At 43.7% G+C, this 18,300-nt stretch overlaps 3 protein-coding genes across 5 annotated transcripts in view; all 3 read left to right on the top strand.

Annotated features, from left to right (window-relative positions):
* The window catches only part of LOC120948724 (tRNA dimethylallyltransferase), a 71,841-nt gene that overhangs the window by 46,566 nt on the left and 6,975 nt on the right, over positions 1–18,300 (top strand). Inside the window, exon 4 of one of the 3 annotated variants that reach the window (XM_040365388.2) lies at positions 10,071–11,057. The exons of the other annotated variants lie outside the window; for them this stretch is intronic. Coding sequence (XP_040221322.2) covers positions 10,071–11,016 — 946 coding nt within the window. The 3' untranslated portion in view covers positions 11,017–11,057. Of the gene's footprint in view, positions 1–10,070; positions 11,058–18,300 lie in introns of those variants that run through there. 3 annotated transcript variants of the gene reach the window in all.
* LOC120948760 (general odorant-binding protein 69-like) lies at positions 12,633–13,874 on the top strand. The gene has a single exon (XM_040365462.2). The coding sequence runs from the start codon at positions 12,933–12,935 to the stop codon at positions 13,764–13,766; it is 834 nt and encodes a 277-aa protein (XP_040221396.2). The 5' UTR covers positions 12,633–12,932; the 3' UTR covers positions 13,767–13,874.
* On the top strand, positions 16,403–17,729 carry LOC120948752 (general odorant-binding protein 69-like). The gene has a single exon (XM_040365451.2). It carries the CDS (start codon positions 16,802–16,804, stop codon positions 17,633–17,635), a length of 834 nt encoding a protein of 277 aa, XP_040221385.2. The 5' UTR covers positions 16,403–16,801; the 3' UTR covers positions 17,636–17,729.

The raw sequence follows: 18,300 nt of genomic DNA, 5'->3' as shown, positions 1-18,300 counted from the left end.
TATGTTATTTAGTTTTTAGTTTAGCCAGTGATACTATTTTAAGTAGCATTTTGGCCCGTGTGGTCAAATGAGTTTGACATCGCTGGTCTAAGGCTTTCCCAGGCATTATTACCAAATGCTTTATTCTGTTTTTAAGAAATTCTACAATGCCTAACAGTCACATATCACCCGAGGTGACAGTAGTGATACGCACGCATTCATGTTCAAAGAACACATAATTCAGAATAGAGAAGAAAAAAAAACACACAGACACACACGCATGCAAAACGGCGGTGTGTCCGCGGTGTGCGTGAAAGAAACGGGCGCGTCTGCCGTTTTTATGGCCCAAGATACCCAGATGCAATACCGTCTGCTGGGGCTGGATAAAGATGACGAATGCCAGACGCCAGATGTCATCGCGCTGGCTGACGGCGGCTGTCTGGCCGCGCGACGGACGCGCCAGAAAGGGAGAGTGATTAAGCGACCATTATATGCTTTGGCAAACCGGAAGTGGTGGTCTGCGGCTGTGGCTTTCGGGTCAGCCTCTTCACGGCTGCGCATCATGGGAGCGCGAGGTCCTAAGCGAGAGGCGAACCGCTGCTGCGAAACTGTCATGCTCTTTGATACTCCAAACGAAAGGGGTTAAAAGGCCACTTGCGCGCAAAACCGGCAGTAAAAAGTCTGGCCTTTGTATGTATGTTCGTATGTTTTTTTTTTTTTTTGCGCCCGCGAGGTTATTACGACGAGGAGCTAATTTGTTTCTGGTTGTTTAATGACTCGTGAGCTATGGGGCGTTTGGTGAATTTGTTTTTTGTTTTGTCCATATAGCTGATGTGTAGCAGATGTCGATGTTACTGTTTGTACGTTTGTCGCATTTTTACTACCGCTGCCTGAACCGGTTGCCAAGGAGCGGACGACGGGGACTGATTAATCTTCTGCAGATGTCTCACTGTACTGTGCTCTGTGTTGTTCGAAACCGTATCATTACGAGCATGGTTTATTGAATACTTTCTATCATCAATCAACTGTGATGATGCGCATAGGGTTAAGGTCGTGTCACAGCGGGCTGACAAGCATCGATCGGAATGAAGAAAAAACAGACAAAAATTCCATACAATTGGTACACTTGAGGCGCGACTAATGAGGCACTTGGATTATCAAAATCCGATAGAAGTATGGCCCACAGTTTCTTACAAAGATTGGTAATGGGCTATTGTTACAGCTGAAGGACCACGGTTGCTGGTTAAGGTAGCGGTTGAAATTCATTCTGCGGATCATCGAATCGAGCGCTGAAAACACTCGTAGGTAACGGTCGTTGTTGTTGCCCAAAGTCCCAACGACCGAACGATATTCCGTTCATTCACTAATTGATGCGATATCATAGATTTTTTTGCTGCTCTGAAATGTGTAGAACAGAATGTTTTGCTGTTAAATCAGTTTTTGTTTTGTTCTGTTTTGTAAGCTAAATGATTTCTGTAGAAACATATTACCTTTTCACCTCAAAATAAATTAAATGTTTAACAAAAAAAATCATCTACGATAACTACCCCAAGCGGCATGCCATTTATGTGTGCATTAAACAGAAGAGGAAGAAAAAAATTGAATGTCAATATCAAAATATGAACGAAGCCAAAACGCTACCATGCACCTATACATATTTTTGCGCTGTCACCAAATTCTGGTTGGTAAACAATGAACTAAAATTATGCTGTTCAGTAGTGACGCATTGCACCCCGCACGTGGGGCCAAATGGCAACATTTCGCCAAGTTTTTGTACACTCGATTTTATCGGAAAATGTACACAAACTTGAACTTACACACTGCATACATCGGTTTGTTTGTATCAGCGAATTTTTGCTTTCCATACTACACGTTTAAGTTATTGCATGAATCGGTGGGTGACGGTGTTTTTACGATTTGTTCAGGGGCAGTACGTTATTTGTTTTTTTTTTCGTTGTGTAGTCGCCTGTAATATTATACGTGTAAATGATTGAAATGCTTGCAATTGAAGAAAAAACTGTTGGAAAAAATATTAAACAAAGCTTTATTGCTGATCCGCGCAAAACAAAGTGTTTGTAGTAGGGATGTACCTTCTGGAGCGCACCCACGACTCCTATCTGACTCCGATGATTGTTAGTCCGATTTCAACTCCGGCAACATTGGAGCCACTGGTTCTGCCCGGAGTTACATCGACCGAATCTGGGCGACCTCGACTTCAGTTTGATTCTGATTCCGGTCAACTCCGGTCGACTCTGACTCTGGTCGATTCCGACTCCGGGCGACACCTACTTCGGACGACCATGATACTGGCAGACTCAATGTGACTCTGATTTCAGTTTAATTATGATTCCGGTTGACTCCGACTTGGGCCGTCTCCGACTCCGGATGACTCCTAATTCGGACGACTCCGACTACGGTCGACTCTGACTCCGGAAGACTCCGACACGGGAAAACTGTGAATTCGGACGACTCCGATTCCGGAGGACTACGACTCAAGATGACACCAACTCCGGCCAACTTCGACACTGACTCCGACCAATTTCAACTCCGGATTGCTTCTATTTCGGACAACTCCTATTTCGATCGACTCCGATTCCGGCCGGTTCCAGCTCCGGATGACTCATAATTCGGACGACTCCGACTTTAGTTTAATTCTGAATCCGGTTGAATCCAACTCCAGTCAACTCCGAATTCTGTCGATTCTCAACGACTCTAGATGACTCCGACTCCAGTCGTCTACGACCGACTGCGACTTCAGTTTAAGCCTGATGCCTGTCGACTTCGGATGACTCCGACTCCGGTCGACTCCGACTCCGAATAACTTCTACTTGGGACGACTCCGGACGGCTGGAGGATTGGAGTCGACGCCGATTTTTTTTCTACAACTTTACCCATCACTAGTTTGTAGTAAAGTAATACCGTGAAACAATATTGTGCATAGAACTGTTTTTTTTATTATTTTTAAATAGAGAAGATAAGAATAACACCATTCGCCAAAAAAAAAAAGAGTCAAATGTGGATTCTTTTCAAGCATTCTTTTTTGCCTATTCAAAATGAATTTGAGAACTTAAACGCACACGCAACATATTTTGCATTGTATATGCACAAGCTGTTGCCATTTATACATGAATTTAATTGATACTTTGGTGCTGCACGATAGGCCCTTTGTGTTGTCCATTACGAATCGAATTCGAGAACTGAAAACGCAAACATACATACACATACGCAAACATACGCAAAAATGAAATGATTTAATTGCTCCATCAGTGTTGTTGTACGAATGTAGGAATTCAGCTGCGAGAAATCTTATATCAAATGAATTGCATTTGATGGTCTATGCTTTAGACGCGCCATTTCCTGCAAGGCCGGACGAGATAGAGAGAGAGAGAAATGCTGAAGTATCCGGTTTTGTACTAGACGGAGAAGGGAGGAGAGCAGAAGTAGCGTGGGGGATCGTACGCACTCCACCTTCGCCCCATGTGAGAGTATTTTTCTTCCAGTACAGCTTAATGATATTTGACCCCTATTGTGCATCTCCTTAACGTTCCATAGCCGCACACTGTGCAATGGCCAGGAGTTCGCGGTGATGCTCCTGCCGGTACGCTTTGAGATGCCTTGAGTTTTTACGCATGAGGATTACTCTTTTTTTTCTTCTCCTGTAAGCAGTGTACAGCTATTAGTTAAAGATACAGCACACAGACACACAAAGTTGTACCACTGATGCTACCCGCACGCACCGCAGACATATTTTCGACCGAGGTTGGGGCTCGCGAAATAGTGAAATCTCATGGCTGCTTTTTGCCTCCATACTCCATCTCCACCCGCCTTTGCCGGCCATTACTGTTACTGCTCGCTGTTTCTTCCTCTTGTGCGTGAACACACATGCGTGCGGGGTGATTTAAAGATCTCCAAAACAAAGGAAAAGCGAAAACCCCTGGAGTGGCACAGGGCTCTTTACGCAATAGCGCCCCCGTCCGGCCCAAACGGTAGGGAGCATCGTTTTGGCAGTTTCGGCAGTCAAACCGTTGCTTTTTGACCGTTGTGTGTGTGTGTTTTTTTTGCTCATGTCTGTCTGCTTGCTTGGCTGGCGCAGCGGAAGCCTATCAGACGAAACGTGTCTTGAATGAGGGTCAAAGCGCGTTCCTTCCCAATTGCAGACCGAAAGCCTTCCCCCCCAGCTTTGGTGTCGCGAAAGAAGCGGAGTTTGGTTATTGTTATAACTCTTTTTTTCTCGTTGGTGGTGGTGTGTAAATGCCCCAACGCCCGACGCTACACAACGGCGCGCCTGGAGAGCCTAGCGCGTCTGCGCAGAGCAGCACCACTTGTTGCCATGCGCCACCACAGCTCTCTTGCACAGGGTCACACATAGTGCCAAAAAAACAGAAGGCTGCAATAAAGAAGAAGGAAAGAAGAAGCAAAGAAGAAGAAAAAGAAACACTCACACAAATCATTCGCCGTCTGGCTGCCAAAAAGTTTTGGGACCGAGCCAGCGGGGAAGCCTGGGGAAGCGGCCACACACTGTACACGGCTATGGAACGGTGGATGCAGCGGGGCGTGCATGCGTGCGTGCGTGCGTGCGTGCGTTTGTGAGTCACTGCTTTTCTCACACCCCCACCCCTTTACCATTTAATATATATACACAAACACACACACACACACAGGGAGACAGACATTCGAAACATTCGCTCCAGCGGCCACCACGAAGAGTGCGAAAATGTGCGTATCCGGTTTGCTAAGCGCGGAGGGGTGGGTGGTGTGTGGGGGCGAACGCACTCCACCCCACCCCGCCGTACGCACAATCCCTTCGAGGTCTCCTGTCTAATTATTTTCAATAGCAATAGCGATGCAATAATGTCTAGACGAAAACGATTGCCAAAGTAGTGCTGTGCGTGTACCGCGTTTCTTCATTTTCGTCGCTTTCTGTTCGCTTTTTTGCACGGTTGCGGCTGCCTAGCTGTAGCGCGATGGGACCAAGATGAAGGTTGGCCTTATGAGATGGGGAAGGGGACGGAACGATGACGAGCTGGGTGACGGTGCTGGGAGAGAGAGAGAGTTTGCCGAAGCCGATGGTGGATGGTCGCGGCTGGAGGCTTGTCTGTCCTGGTCGCGAAATAGCGGTATTATGCCGCACGCATCGCAACCTCGGAATCGGATCGGCTGTGAGGTTGAAGGAAAAGTTCGGTTTCGTTCGTTTCAACGGTACGTTTTATTGTGCAAAAAAAAAAATGAGTTTTTGAATAAATAATGTGTTAATTTTGGACCCGGTTCCAGGGCTATGCAATAAAATTTCATAGCTACAGGATGCGATCAAAGGTTGTTTTTTAAAGGCAATGGAAATCCCCAGTGCCGTTTAAATCCAAGAGACACATTGAGATAAATTGGTCCAGACCAAATATCGATCCTGGTACTGTTCGCAAACCCCTGTCATTTCTGGAAGTTTAACATAACCTGTGCCAAAGCTGACACTGATTCAATGTCTTAGAGTTGGTCATTAACTTACTCAGGCCCTGTTACTGCTCCAGATTCCATACCAGTTCAGAAACCCATACCAGTACTATCGCTAAATCCTTAGTAGTGATCGGAGTTGACTCCGATCCGACTTCAATAACCTCGGAACCGTCTCCGGAATGTAGGTCCGCCCAACATTATCAGGAGTCGTTCAGAATCGTCCGGAATCGCCCGGAGTCGTTCGGAGTCGTTTGTAGTCAGAGTCGTCCGAAGTCGGCCGGGGACGGAGTCATTTGAAGTCGATCGGAGGCGACCGGAATCGGAATCGGTAGGACTCAATTCCGGACGACTCTGGGCGTCTCCGGGCGACTCCGAACAGCTCCGGACGTATCCGGACGACTCCGGACAACTCTGGACGGCTTCAGACGACTCCGAACGACTCCAGATGACTCCGAACAACTCGGGGCAGAACTAGTGGCTCGGATTTTGCCGAAGTTGGACTAACAATAGCCGTAGTCAGATCGGGGTCGTGGGTGCGCTCCAAAGAGCACATCACTAATCCATACCAGTTCTGGAACTGATCCCAGGCCCATACTGTTGGAGAAACGTTGTCACGCCTCAGATCCATAGATCCGGACCTAAAGAGGCGGCATCTTTCAGCTAAACACCTCATATTTGCATAGTTTCTGATATAATTTCTGAGCCTACGCCTTCCTGGGCAGTTTCTTGTAACGCTTATCGAAATATTTTGTAGAGATCCCTTTTTCCGCCCCAGCAAAAAAAAAAAATAGATTGATATGTTGAAAAATTTACTAAAATTTTAATATAGAGAATTATTAGACTCATCAAACTAATTCAATTTATACAACCTTAATAGTTGTATGATATTCTTGTGAAAATATATAAAATTCTACCTTACGCAACAGTCAGTCCTTCAGAATAAGAGTCACAAATATATTGTAAGTTAAACAATATAATCATAATCTTAGACCCTTTTTTGTGATACACTTCTTCGATCAACCTATCATTCGCTCGAATCATTCAAGATACTCATATATGCAACAGCACAAAAGGTGCGAGACACGCACGCATGTGCGGAAAAGGTCGACTATGTTGGCAACATAATTCCACCCCCCTTCCAACCGCCCGATGCGTTGCGGAAAAGGGGTCGGCAGGCCGCAGAAGAAGAAGAAGAAGAAGAAGAAGAAAACCCGTATCGAACGAGCTGATCGGCATTTGATCTAGGTGCGTTTGTGTGCCGCGCTTTGGCTTAATTATTGACTGTTCGAAAGCTCTTTTCGAAAGCCGCCATTTGTCGCACCCCACTGGCTGGCCTTCTGCTCCCCCTCCCTCCTTCCCATTGCCTAATGCAAAGCAGACGGGGCTGAAGCGCAATTTTTCTTTATTTCTAATGTTGCGTCTTTTTGTTGCAATTTGCGATTATGCTACGATCATGATCGGTCGGGGCGTCCGTTAGGGCCTTCCTTTTTTTTAAATAACAGAAAACGAATTAGCCGGTTTTGGGCGACTTCAAGCACAGAAGAAGAGGTTCCGTGGAATACGGATCCCAGTCCCTTTCGGATTATTGAAGACGATGGGGGAAGGGGGGTGGGAAACGTTACCACCTCCATCGTCGTCGAAGGTTAGGCAGCGCCGCAAAAACTGTTGAAACACGTCTAGACCTGAGCTGCAACTTCCATTTTGACAGCTGATTTGTTCGCTGTATGGTTTGAGCCAATCAATACGCAGTCCCTGTAGTTGCAAAATGGATGATAAGCTGTTCTAAGCCGAAGCCTGGATAGAAGGGATTATTCCAAGTGATGTCTACTTTTCAGATCTGAAGAATTGATAACAAATCTGCATTTATAGGAACCAATTTCTGATATAAACACCAGTAATTATGTAAAAGTCTCCTTAGTTTGTTGGGAATAGTTCTACACAAAACTCTATTCCAGTTTTTCTAGAACGTCTTCTTAGCAGTGCAACGATACCGACCGTACTACAAAGAATCTAATCGTATAAGTCTAAGAGAATTTTACACTTATTACGGGTCAGTCCGTCAAAGTGCTACGCGAATGCAGGGCTCCGTCCTAGTGATATTTGAACCCATGACGGATCTTCGTTCAACAGCTAAAAAAACTTAATTTAGTTACCCGTTAAAGATCCCAATCAATAGATGCCCGCGTTACCACCTGATCAGTTGGTTGGTCGTTCCGCCACTCTTTCTCGCTTAACGACATGCCCCAACTATTATTTATTACAGCTTCCGCTATAAATCGTTCATGGTCGGTACCAGTTTTCTCCTGCATTGACATTTCACGTCAAAGCGCCGGGCGTTGGTACTGGCTGGACGGAAGTCTAGCGGCGCAGTGAAAGATGCCCTGCCTGGCCGATGGCGCGGGGACAGCTTCTACACGCACACGGCGAGTAATAGCCGATTGTGATAACCTATTTAGATAACATCGAACAACTGAATGTCGTCGGAATGCGTACCCGCGGGCCGCTTCCTTCGTAACGGGTCGCCACTTACCCTTCCGCTGCATGTGAGCTTCCCCGCAGCGGCAGCCCTATTATCAGTAGCTTATCTTATCAGCGCAAACGGTTAGATAGGGAGCTGCCTGGGTAACGGGTCAAACACCACCTGGGAACAGGTCGAGGAACCTCGCTAGTATTTGGATAACAGTTTTGTCAAGTAATTGAAAGGCTTTACCCGGACTGTTACGTAATGAAGCGCAACCACAACATGATAAAGGAGGAGGGCTACGGTTATCGTACGAGGCGGTCACGGTTATGCATTGTAAAAACGACTTGTTTCTATTACAAATTTACGACTCCGAGCAAATATTCATAGCGATACGATACCTACGCGTTATTTCACATTGTAGAAAAAAAGGCAAACACTCATAACGCTTAGTAGCGAATGCAACTTAGACCATTTACCCATTATTGCATGAGATGCACTATGCGTTTGTTTATTGTTTTATTGCTGCTAATTTTGTAATAAATATACACCCCATTCATGGAGTCATGTTCAACATTTCACATTGAGTTACCTAACAGTTTATTGAAAATCATGATCAGTGAAGGGACGCATTTCCGTAAAACGATTTTGAAATGGAATATAAATGCTGTTCAAATCGATAATTGCATCAAATTATACAAATTATGGCTATAATAGCGAACTAACATGTGCATTGCGATGTTTTAATAGCTCAAATGTTATGCAATAAACGTTGCAATAAGCTTTCAATAATAATGCAATAAGACACATCTAAATAATCAAAGCTCTGGATACCATTTAATTCACGGCAATTTGCGTTGTCGTGGGCTTGACAGTGTATGATAAAAAAAATCATTTGTTCTATTTGAATTTATTTTCATTTTCATTTAGTGGAGAAACTTTCTCAAAAAGATTATTATCCAACAGAGAATGCTAAATTAATCCAAAGTATTAAATATGGCTTTTTATTGGTTATGGTTCTTTGATTGAATAAACAAAACAAATCAGTGTGTTTGAACAAATGCCTATTTCTCATTATTAGGCAACAGAGCTTTTGTAAAGTCTGAGCTCTTAGGGCTACCACTTATGTATCCAAAGAGTTCCAAAGGGTAAGGATACTTGAAATAAAAGAAGCTAGACACTTTCCCAAATCCCTCACTGGTTATTACTCAGAAGTCAACAATTAGAGCATCAAATTTTTCGTTGCTAATCTGTCAATGAACATTTGTTTGAGATATGAACATCTGTTTCCGGATATGCTATCGCTTCGCATTAAAACAGTATTATCTGCATGCAAGCAAATATGTTGCATGCAATAATGTTTGGTACAAACATTGGATGATCCGAAGACACTCCTTCGAAGCTCCATTGCACAGAGCGAGTAAGGATTAGATTTATCTCGCCCGTTGTTGGATGTCTAAGGATAGTACGTAAAGTGTGCACGTAATCGCCATCTATACGTTGTGCTATGAAAATGCCCACTTTTTCAAATAGTTAAAATGTAGAGCGTAGGTTCTCGGTAAAACCCCAGCAAATAAATAGAATATAATTATGTGGTTACTAGATGAAAGACCAACTTTTTTTGAGTCAATTGAAATGGAACCTATCCCGTTCTCTACGAAAAACAACTGTATTTGAGTAAAATTTCTAACATCTCAAACCTAGAGTACAAACAGCTTCCAATTTGGAAATCGTGTTAAACTTTCAATCACTAGGAAACACTGTTTGAAACAACCCACTACTACAACCCACTAAACACACTGGAACTGCGTACTTTGTCTTACCATTCTATGAAGCAACTGCTGCACTGTGGATGGCAATGGTAAGGAGAGACTTGGGCAGATTTAACTTGGCAAGGAAAAACTGCGTGTTTGATATAGTACAAACGTCGCTTCTACTAGTTGTCCAAGCGGACAATGTCACGTACGCTTCACATCGGTGAAATGTGCACTAAACGTGGTCATACCAGTGAGATGTGTGTGTATGTACGTGTATGTGTACGTTGTTATATTGTTTCTGTCTTCGCTAGCCCATCTTTACACGTTGTTAAGATACAAAAAAACATGATGATCCGCCTAAAAGGCACGCATGTGCCACCAGCTTAATCTGACTCTTTTTCGGTATATATATGTGCCCTCGGCAGTGAGAAAGGCATGCAGTTCCAGCTGAATTGTGTACAGCAAGCAACTAGAGCAACAATGAACTCGTTTGCACTTTCGGTCTTCGTGCTGGCGGTAGGCGCCGTCTCGGTGTCGGCCAGTCTGCAGCACTACGTCGTGGAGAAGAGCTTCAACCAGGCACAGGCTGAGTGCGCCGAGTACCAAGGCGTTCACGATGACGATCTGCTGCGCTACGTCAAGGAAGGCTACCCCGATGTGGAGGAGGTTCGCTGTCTGCTGCGTTGCGTTGCCTTCAACCTGCGCTTCTGGAACCACACCACCGGTCTGCAGAAGAACATGGTTGCCGGACATTTCGTGCCGTACCCGGATGACTTCCACAACGTCGAGCGCACGGAAGCGTGTCTGGCGGAGAACCTGTACACCTGCGACGATGACCTCTGCACCCAGGTGTACAAGGCGTTCCAATGCTACTACCAGTACTACGGTGCCTTGAGCGAGTGCCCGCAGTTCGTGGTCAACTCCTACCTTGAGGATCTGCAGGTCGCCTACGATCTGTTCGGTATGCTGGCTGTCTCGCAGTCCACCCTGCAGAGCCTTGCTGGAGGATGCTTCCCGAGCGGCGAGGAGTCGCTGTGCTTCTTCTACTCGTTCGTGACCCGCAGTGGACTGTACAGCGTGGAGGATGGCGCGAAGCTGGAGCGTCTCTACTACCAGTACAAGGAGGAGGTGTTCAACCCGAACAACGCCCAGACCGTCGCCTGTCTGCAGAACCAGAAGAAGCTGGCTTGCAAGAAGAGCACCTGCCAACAGGCCTACGATACGTTCCAGAACTGCTTCGGCGAGTCGCGTGGTCTGGAGTACCTGCTCCACACCGTGTTCGTCGACGCTGCCAAGGCTTTCCTCGGCCAGCCCGTCTGCTACTGCAACAAGGTTAAGACGTGCCCGCTCCACAAGTGCTACGGACGTTAAGGAGCATCAATCATGGGACTGATCCTGAGCAATCCAATTCCTGTTGCTCATTTGCACGAACCAATCAATAAATCAAATATTATCAATTGAACTTTATTGCGTTTGCCTCATTTAGGAAGTTAACTTCCTCATATAACTATTATATTGTTTTCTCAATTTTACCCACAACATTTATGCTTCGATTTCTCTTTCATAAAATGAGCTAAAATGTCTCTTTACTAGAAGCTAGTACTATTCCATCATCATCCAGGTGGATTTACAAAACCACTTTGACTCCAGATGCTATAAATTCAATCGACCCTGTAAAGAGTTCTGTATTCAACTCGATTCAAATCGGAATTGCTCTGATTGAATCCGAATAAATCTTTCTATACCAGTCGACTGTTGACACTTCCGATCGAATCTTATAGTTCAGATCGAACTCTGATGGTCCAAACACTTATGGAGACAGTAAACTTTCATAAAATTTGGAAGATATTGTAATAAGGGCAAGAATTGTCTAGATTCAAGAGAGTTAACTATTAACTGTTGCTGTAAATCATAATTTGTAAGCCTATCTTAGCGAGATTACTTCTGGATGATTGAAACTGAAAATTTGTGTAACATTATTCAGCTATAAACTACATGACAAAACGCATGACGCATATTGTTTATAGATTGTTACAAAACTTATTAAAAGTCACCAAAACGATTGTTAAATATATAATTGAGATCTTGAGAAATGCTTTAGTAATAAAAATTCAAACTTGGGCGAGAAATACACTTGTAGAAACTGTAAGAACAATGCATTCCGTAGAATGCAGCAATACCTCAAAGCGCATACCGAACAAGAGTAAAGAAAAGAAAATCACCACACTAAAAACGAATAAGGAAAGAATAAGAAACCTAAAAGAACCTGTCGCATCAATGATGCAAATCTGGCAAGTAATCAGCCAAGACTCTAGCTCTGCAATTAGATGAATTGCTCATCGAAGTCTTTCTGATATTATTTTTCAATGTTATTATTATATTCATATCATATCAATATAATATGAATTATTATATTCATTCATTCAATATTTCAATATTATAATACTTTACCTACACGTATGTTCAAGGCGAAGTATTTCGAATTAAAAGAAAAACTGTGATGTAGTTCACATAACAAACATGTATTCTTCTTCTTCTTCTTCTTTGGCTCAACAACCGTTGTCGTTCAAGGCCTGCCTTTACCTCTTGTGGGTTTGGTAATTGATACCTTTACTAATTGATTTCCCCCCATAGCAGGATAGTCAATCCTACGTATGGCGGCACGGTCTATTTGGGGCTTGAACCCATGACCGGCCTAACAAACATGTATTATCAAACATATATTTCATTACTGAATTGTGATGAGCAATTTTTATATTATTTTATTCGTCTTGTATTATTTCATGCACTTAATTTCAATTAAGTACACATTGGATGTAATGGTGGAAATGATTGTAAAAGTGATAAGAGCATATTGTGTGTCTTATTTTCATGGGGTTATGTGCTACTGTACAGGAAAAGTGCTTTGTCGCTGCAAAGAGCAGAAACGCTATATGCCCTTGGCAAAGCTCAATGCTTATTTTTCTGTATGTTTTGATGCACAACTACGTGTACAACGAAAACTTATTCTTTCTCTTGCGCAACAACGACAAACGCTATCCGGCACGCACTACCTACATTACTATCAGCTGCAGAGAACCCATGAACACTCGCGAATGTTTTTTTTTATGGAAGTAAACTACTATCGAAATGTATTAAGTGAAAACTGACTCTAAGGCACGCGTTTTCTTCTGCTGCATGATATCACTGCAGACGACAGGCCAGTGAGCGGTTCATATATATATGAGTTTAAACTCAGTCTCAACAGTACAGCTCCACTAGCGCAGCAAACATCAAGGTAGTCCAACATGAACTTCTTCACTGTGTCGGCCATCGCCCTGGTTGCCATCATTGGCTCCATCCAGGCTGAGCATTCGCCGCTTCCGCACTACTTCGTTCGGAAGAGCTTCCCGGAGGCTCAGGCTGAGTGCGCCGTCTACCTGCAGGTGCCGGACGATCGTCTGCAGCGCTACATGCGTGAAGGATACCCGGATGAGCCAGAGGTCCACTGTCTGGTGCTGTGCGTCCTGGAGAACCTGCGCGCATGGGAGAACGGTACGCTCCACGAGAACGTGCTTGCTAACTACTTCGTCCCGGCCACGGAGGACTGCGACAATGCCAAGCGTACTGAGCGTTGTCTGGTGAACCTGCCGCAGGAGTGCAACGGCGAGCCGTGCGTGCAAGCCTACCGTGCCTTCCAGTGCTACTACCAGAACTATGGAACGCTCACCACCTGCCCCGAGTACGTCCCGAGCTACTACGGTGAGGATTTGCAGCTGGCCTACGACCTGTTCGACATGCTGGATGTGTCGGAGGACACCCGCCGCAAGCTGGCTGGAGGATGCTTCCCAAGCGGACCTGAGTCGCAGTGCTTCTTCTTCGCGTACGTGACTCGCTTCGGTGCCTGGTCCAAGGATGCTCCGCTCCTGCACAACCTGTACACTCAGTCCCAGGAGGATGCCTTCAAGAAGGACAACACCGACACTCAGGTCTGCCTCACCAACCTGAACAAGCTGGCCTGTCACAAGACCCGGTGCGAGCACGCCACTGACGTTTTCAGCCAGTGCTTCGGCAACACTGATCTGTACAAGCACTTCCTGGCTGTGTTCAAGGATGCTGCCATGACCTACACCAGGCAATAAGCATTGAGACGATCAAAAGACTTGTTCTAAAGAGCAAAAGAACCAATAAATTGCGATAGATTGAATGAATCAATGAAAAATCTTAATCTATTTTGTGTGAATAACTTGTCGGTTCAATCTGTCCACTCAGAAATGACTAAATAGATGTTTCACGATTTACTCGTTGATCTACTTTGAGGCACTTAGACTATCACTTTGAACTTTGAGGTGTCCTGTTCGGTTCTGTTCTGTTAAAAAATGAAAATATCCTTTACATAGTACTGAATCCAAAGAATTAATACATTCCCATGCATTGTCAACCATTCTGTAATATTTTAAAGAGTGTTTCAAATCAAAAAATCTCTATATATACTCGTTTTACAAACAATATGTTTATCCGTGAAGAGATTTTACGAAATTTTTTTAGCCTTTTACATAAATATTATAGTGTCTCATTTTTAATTCATAATCTCATTTACTTTCCATCACTTTTTGCACTTTACACGTCTACAACTTTTCATAACTCAAATTGGATGAGTTTCCGACGGTTCCGACTGTATAATACTCTTACTTTTACCGGAATTGCAGTCGGTGTAACTAGGTAACTGAAGCGGTTCGGAGCCGCTGATGCGATCCTGGGAGACTATCACTTCTCGCCTTGCTCCTTGTAGTTTGACATAAGAAGGAGAAAGACGTATGCAGATCGTTGGCTAGTTAGCACCTTTACTCGGTGGACACTTCGCCAGGTGGATACAACTGTGAGATTGTTGTACCGCCCATTGATGCAATCAGCAAAAAAGGCGAAAAGAGCTTGTTTTTTAAATATCTCTTCAATTATAAATAAGCTACATGCACTTAATATAATGTTCAACATGCTAATTGTATAAAATTTTCTATAAAACACTATTCAGTTCATAAACGGAGTATGCCTGGAAACAGGTATAAAAATAATACCTTAAATTTGGATCCATCCGTGACCCGAACATCTGACAACTTATCAATATACCGAAGATTAATCACAAATCATGTTCTGCTGACTCCAGATCAGGTTTCTGGACTTCAAAACTATTACACCACAATGGAGAGATCCCTCATAACCCCAAGATCAAAGAGTGCTTTCACGTTTTGAAATCGGACACGTTTGCCTCATATATAACAGTTTATTGCCAAAATCTAGCCCTCTACAGTTTATGAGGCAAAGACATCACTGTTTTGCCACATCTTAACCAAATGCCAGGGATACATCGCGGAACGTGCCTCCTGCCACCATCATGAACACCATCCTCTAATCTCCATATCGAAATCTATTGTAATTTATCCATATCAATAACCTTACAATAACAGCAATACGGCCTTTTCGGACTGCTCCTTCTAAATAAAAAAAACTTATATTTAATAATAATAAATTTTACAAGAATATCTGGGAGGTTACCTCTAGCAGAAAATGGCTTGCAAAGAAGAATGTAACCGAACAAAATAAAACTTAAGATTTGATGTAAAGCGTACGCTGAAAGTATCGAATGAAATAATTTTAAAAGTAGTAAGAAACATTGAGTAAGCTTATCGCTCGTTACTGCAACAAGTGCTGACAATATAGCAAAAAATATTAATATTGAAAAATAATTACATAGATCGTTTGGATGATTGATGAACCATTTACAAATAATTTATGTACGCGTTTTAATGTAGATAGATTAAATCAAATGTCGTATGCATAGTGTAGTCTTTTGTTCGTCTTGGGGCGTAATTAGGATAGCTACTTTTCAGTATTACATGTACAGCCTTTCTCCGAGTTACGTAAATAATGTGTTCCGATTTTCTTGGAATTTCGCGTACGTCGAATATCACGTTCTTCAGCCTAAATTTTATTGATACATGGTTATTTTTTATTTAATTTAGCGCATTTATGCACTAAATTCCTTATTAAACACAGATCGTATAGACGACTAGATTATTTTTGTCTCTTTAGCAATTTATAACATTCAATTATAATACAATTTATTTAGCGTTTGACAATTATTGGAGAAAATTCTACTGATTTGACATAATAAATGTCAAAATTAAAAATTCGCATAACTCTAATTAGTGAAACTCGGGAAATTATGGTAACCTCAATCATTCTATCTAAAAAAAGTTTATCTTGCGTGATGGTCGAGGATGTTATTCTTCTTCTTCATTAGGCACAACAACAACCGTTCTCGGTCAAGGCCTGCCCTGTACCATTTTGTGGGCTTGGCTTTCAGTGACTTATGGATTACCCCATATAGCAGGATAGTCAATCCTAGGTTTGGGGGCACGGTCCATTTGGGGCTTGAACCTATTACGGGTATGTTGTTAAGTCGTACGAGTTGACGACTGTACCACGAAACCGGTCCGGATGGTTGAGCATAGATCGGCGCAAAAGGTCACATCGTCATTGTTGTGGTAATTCTTACCTATCTTAGCTTATTGCGAAAGGCATAGTATATTGTAAAATTCCCAAATTTCCCACTACACCTTGGGCAAAAAAAAACAACAGGAACGGAAATAAAATACCGTTCTAGTATATCGCAAATTATAGCTAATTTTTCCGGATTTTTTACGAGACTTGGATCCATGACGGACATACTTCATGGTCAAACTGCATGACAATTGTACTACATTTGACAGGCCATGTTATACTTTTTTATTTAACAAATACAATAAATTATAAAAATCTCTACCTCATAGAACTTAAGATTTTTGTTGAGGTATGTAGTAAATACATAGTCAGTTACCAGTGCTCTATAACCAACACCTTAAAAAAGCCGTAACTGTATCTTCAGCGGCAATGGTCTAAAGACAAAACCTTAACAAAACCGTAACTGTATCTTCTGCACGGAGTACGAGTTTCTTGAGTAAACATTTTCTTTCGGATTTTTTTCTGTACCTTCATTTGATATGACGGTGACAACGCGAAAGCATGAATCGCGCGTGTGATGGAGTGCCCTGCTCAGCTCTCACGTATAAATAAGCTTCGCAACGCTTTCAAAAGCATACACTTGTCTGGTGTACAGCAAACATCAAGGTAGTCCAACATGAACTTCTTCACTGTGTCGGCCATCGCCCTGGTTGCCATCATTGGCTCCATCCAGGCTGAGCATTCGCCGCTTCCGCACTACTTCGTTCGGAAGAGCTTCCCGGAGGCTCAGGCTGAGTGCGCCGTCTACCTGCAGGTGCCGGACGATCGCCTGCAGCGCTACATGCGTGAAGGATACCCGGATGAGCCAGAGGTCCACTGTCTGGTGCTGTGCGTCCTGGAGAACCTGCGCGCATGGGAGAACGGTACGCTCCACGAGAACGTGCTTGCTAACTACTTCGTCCCGGCCACGGAGGACTGCGACAATGCCAAGCGTACTGAGCGTTGTCTGGTGTACCTGCCGCAGGAGTGCAACGGTGAGCCGTGCGTGCAAGCCTACCGTGCCTTCCAGTGCTACTACCAGAACTATGGAACGCTCACCACCTGCCCCGAGTACGTCCCGAGCTACTACGGTGAGGATCTGCAGCTGGCCTACGACCTGTTCGACATGCTGGATGTGTCGGAGGACACCCGCCGCAAGCTGGCTGGAGGATGCTTCCCAAGCGGACCTGAGTCGCAGTGCTTCTTCTTCGCGTACGTGACTCGCTTCGGTGCCTGGTCCAAGGATGCTCCGCTCCTGCACAACCTGTACACTCAGTCCCAGGAGGATGCCTTCAAGAAGGACAACACCGACACTCAGGTCTGCCTCACCAACCTGAACAAGCTGGCCTGTCACAAGACCCGGTGCGAGCACGCCACTGACGTTTTCAGCCAGTGCTTCGGCAACACTGATCTGTACAAGCACTTCCTGGCTGTGTTCAAGGATGCTGCCATGACCTACACCAGGCAGTGAAAAACAGGTCGATTCAACGACTTGTTGCATCGGACAAAAGAATCAATAAATTGCTTAAAATAGAATGAATTGAAAAACAAGCATGTTTTTATTAGTGTTCTGGTCCTCTCAAATCAAGAGATTTGTTGTACTGCTTCTACTACTATAACAAACTTTATAACCTAACTGCTAAAAGCAGAAATTGATGCATTGATTTCTCCTCCTGTTCTGATCTTTTGTCAGTTTGTCTGAGGCTATGCACAATTCGAGCCATGTGACTTTGCTCTATAGAGTTATAATTCTATGGAGGAGTAGATTGTCAAACATTTACATCTGCAATTAGTGAAGGTTTGCGCTACGTTACTATTTAAGTGTTTACTGTGTCTTGCGATGCCATAAGTGGCGAACAAAAATGATGCTTAAACAAAAATTTAATATACTATCCTATACGTATACGTTGAACGAAATACTTTATTTAACCATTAACCAGGGTGTATATTGGTAGACGTGCTGGCTCTAATATTTCTAATATTCCTCCATTAGTGTATGTCTTTTCATCTGGATCCCAGTTTGCGTTACATCGTTAATGAGTATAGATATATGAGTATAGATTTACAGTATTGCCCCATTATAATTCAGGTTTTGCTAAACTCGCTGGCTTTTCAATATGTCATGACCTCGTAGAC

Source organism: Anopheles coluzzii, chromosome X (genome assembly GCF_943734685.1).
Source record: "Anopheles coluzzii chromosome X, AcolN3, whole genome shotgun sequence".
In the NCBI taxonomy this organism is placed as follows: Eukaryota; Metazoa; Arthropoda; class Insecta; order Diptera; family Culicidae; genus Anopheles; species Anopheles coluzzii.
The sequence above is the reverse complement of the archived record's forward strand: the minus strand, read 5'-3'. Positions and strand labels throughout refer to the sequence as shown.

What these genes read in the sequence shown, in the direction of transcription:
- LOC120948760 (XM_040365462.2), top strand. Translation starts at nt 12,933, where the DNA reads ATGAACTTCTTCACTGTGTCGGCCATCGCCCTGGTTGCCATCATTGGC.
- LOC120948752 (XM_040365451.2), top strand. Translation starts at nt 16,802, where the DNA reads ATGAACTTCTTCACTGTGTCGGCCATCGCCCTGGTTGCCATCATTGGC.